Source organism: Camelus dromedarius, chromosome 13 (assembly GCF_036321535.1).
Source record: "Camelus dromedarius isolate mCamDro1 chromosome 13, mCamDro1.pat, whole genome shotgun sequence".
Classification (NCBI taxonomy): domain Eukaryota; kingdom Metazoa; phylum Chordata; class Mammalia; order Artiodactyla; family Camelidae; genus Camelus; species Camelus dromedarius.
Window position 1 is genome coordinate 31,569,081 of NC_087448.1, and position 2,408 is coordinate 31,571,488.

The 2,408-nt window shown below is 38.7% G+C and overlaps 1 protein-coding gene across 1 annotated transcript; it reads right to left on the reverse strand.

Moving 5' to 3' along the window:
- Positions 1–1,041: 1,041 nt before the first annotated feature.
- LOC105088014 (coiled-coil domain-containing protein 70-like) lies at positions 1,042–1,776 on the reverse strand. The gene has a single exon (XM_010978788.3). It carries the CDS (start codon positions 1,774–1,776, stop codon positions 1,042–1,044), a length of 735 nt encoding a protein of 244 aa, XP_010977090.3.
- Between the last annotated feature and the right edge of the window lie 632 nt (positions 1,777–2,408).

Below are 2,408 nucleotides of genomic sequence, written 5' to 3' on the forward strand. Positions count from 1 at the left end.
GAATCAAAATGAGAATTGACCTCAATAAAATCCGTTAAATGCTTTATGAAGTGCTCAAAATTTACAATGATGAAGTAGAAAGCACAACGGCAAGGCTCTGGCAGTCTGTAACCTACTGTTGTGCAATTACCTGTGTTACTCTGGCAAATCCATGCGTCCACGTGACTTAGTTTTTGCAGAAATATTTTTGTAAAAGAGCATTCAATTAGATCAGTTGTCAACATTAATACTTCCAACAAATCCATTTTTTCCTCCCCCAATTAGCACCAAAACCGAACCGTCCCACAGATTCACACTGCAAACTCCACAAGCCCTATTGTACGTTTAGAGACCTTTGTTCTTATTCCCTCTTTTCCTTTGTTCATCCATTAGAGAGTATAAACCCCCTCCCAGCAAGTAAAATGCAGAGGACACTAACCAAGAGGAAAAGTAAAGTGGGGAAGTCTGTGAACACTCATTGATTTTTGGACTATCACATATTTTAAAAAATTCTTACTAGTATTTTATTGTCCACCTCAACTAGATTATTGGAATAAGCATAAAGAGGCAGAATATTCTTCCAAATCTTTTTTTCCCAATATGAAGTATGTCAAACTTTATATTTCACTATATTGTTCATAATTCTAAGAACAGATTTTAAGACAAGTATTCCCTCTGTGCTGTTGTCTTCTTACAATGTTCACCCAATGTCTCTAAAAGTAAAGGGCAAACTCAGCTGGCCCTTTCAGTGTCACCTGTTTGAGCAATACATCTCTTCCATTCTAAAATATTTTCCACAAAGAGTAGTGTACAATTTAAGAAAATGTAAAGAAACATTTCTCTTGTTCTTTTTTTTTTCCCACTTTTCAAGACTTTATTTAGTTTCCAGGACCAGAGACTGAGCATTGTACAATTCCAGGCTTCTAACTTCAACCCCAGCTGTAGTATTTCACCTTCAAAAGTCTGATGTTTTCTTCTTTTCTGGGATGTCAATGAAATTCATGACTTACCGGTTACATCTTCAAATCACACCTCTGTTCTATTTTATTTTTGCGCATCTTTTCAACAAGCCTGTTTGCCGTCTTTCCCCTCTAGAATCTTATTCCACTCCTCAAGGACCTTGGCCTCTTCCAAAAGGGCCTTTTCCTCCTCTTGAAGAGCCCCGTTCTCCTCTCTAAGAGCCTTGTTTTCCTCGCGAAGGGCCTGCTTCTCCTTCCACAGAGCCTGCTCTTGCATTTCTAGCGCGAATCCCTCCTTCATCAGCGTCTGTGCCTCCATCTTGATGGCGCTCTCCTGATGCTGCAGGGCCTTGACCTCCTCCTGGAGAGACTGGATTTCTTCTTGAAGGGCTTTTGCCTCTTTCTGGAAGGCTTTCTCCCGTTCCCTGAGAGCCCTGATCTGAGCCTCCAGGGCTTGGTTCTGTTGCCAATAAGACTTTCTTTCTGTGTTTGAGGCACTGATTTTTCCCCCGGGTGGTTTTTGACTTTCTAAAATCACGATTTTCAACTTCCACAAGACCTGGTTTTGCTGTCTCAGGGACTGGTTCCCTTCCCGGATTAACTGGTTGTCCATCCGGAAGGCTTTGTTTTCTCTTTGAAGAGCTTTGTTTTCTCCCCAGAGAGACTTGTTTTCCTCTCTAAGAGCTTCGTTCTCATTCCTGGACACCTTATTGTCTCTCTGAAGAGTTTTTCCCACTTCACGAGGTCCATGTTTGAGCTTGTTTTGATCCCGTGTGCAAGAGAAAAAAGAGGAAAACAAACGCAGTCTCTTCCCTCTGTTTGATTCAGAGACAACCATTGTTTCTGAGTTTTACCTGAGCAGAACACATAAACACCAAGTGCTCTGGGTTCAACCAAGGGTGAACAAAAGATATTTGAAACAGAAAAGGTCCTAGATTTGTTGAGAACTGGCTGTTGTTTGACTTGCCCAAGGAGTAAACACAGCAGTGTTCTAAACAAGGCCCAGCCAGGCCCACTGCAGGAGAAAACTATGGAATATGAAGACAAGTCAATAAATTAACTATTGGCTTCATATACAAACAGTCAATTTAAGTCTCATCACATAAACATGATAAATTAGTAATTCTAGATGACATGTTGAATCTAGATATTAGATCAAGGTACTGAATTGTCTGCACTGATGATTAATTAATGTACTGAATTGTTGTCTGTGTGAAACTAATTTAAACACTGTCTGAGCCAAACTAGGTCTAATCAACTATTACTTTTACTAATATATTCAATATTTGCAATTAAATCACCTGTTACTGATGTGGAAAAATACCATTATTTAAAAAGAGATCTTTCTTTGTAAGAACTAGAAAATTTTTTTTAATTTACACTATAACTTTTATCACTTTTACTTAGACATTTAATAGTATTATTACATATTTAAACAAATATTCACACACTTACATGTCTGTGGTCTCT

What these genes read in the sequence shown, in the direction of transcription:
- LOC105088014 (XM_010978788.3), bottom strand. Translation starts at nt 1,776, where the DNA reads ATGGTTGTCTCTGAATCAAACAGAGGGAAGAGACTGCGTTTGTTTTCC.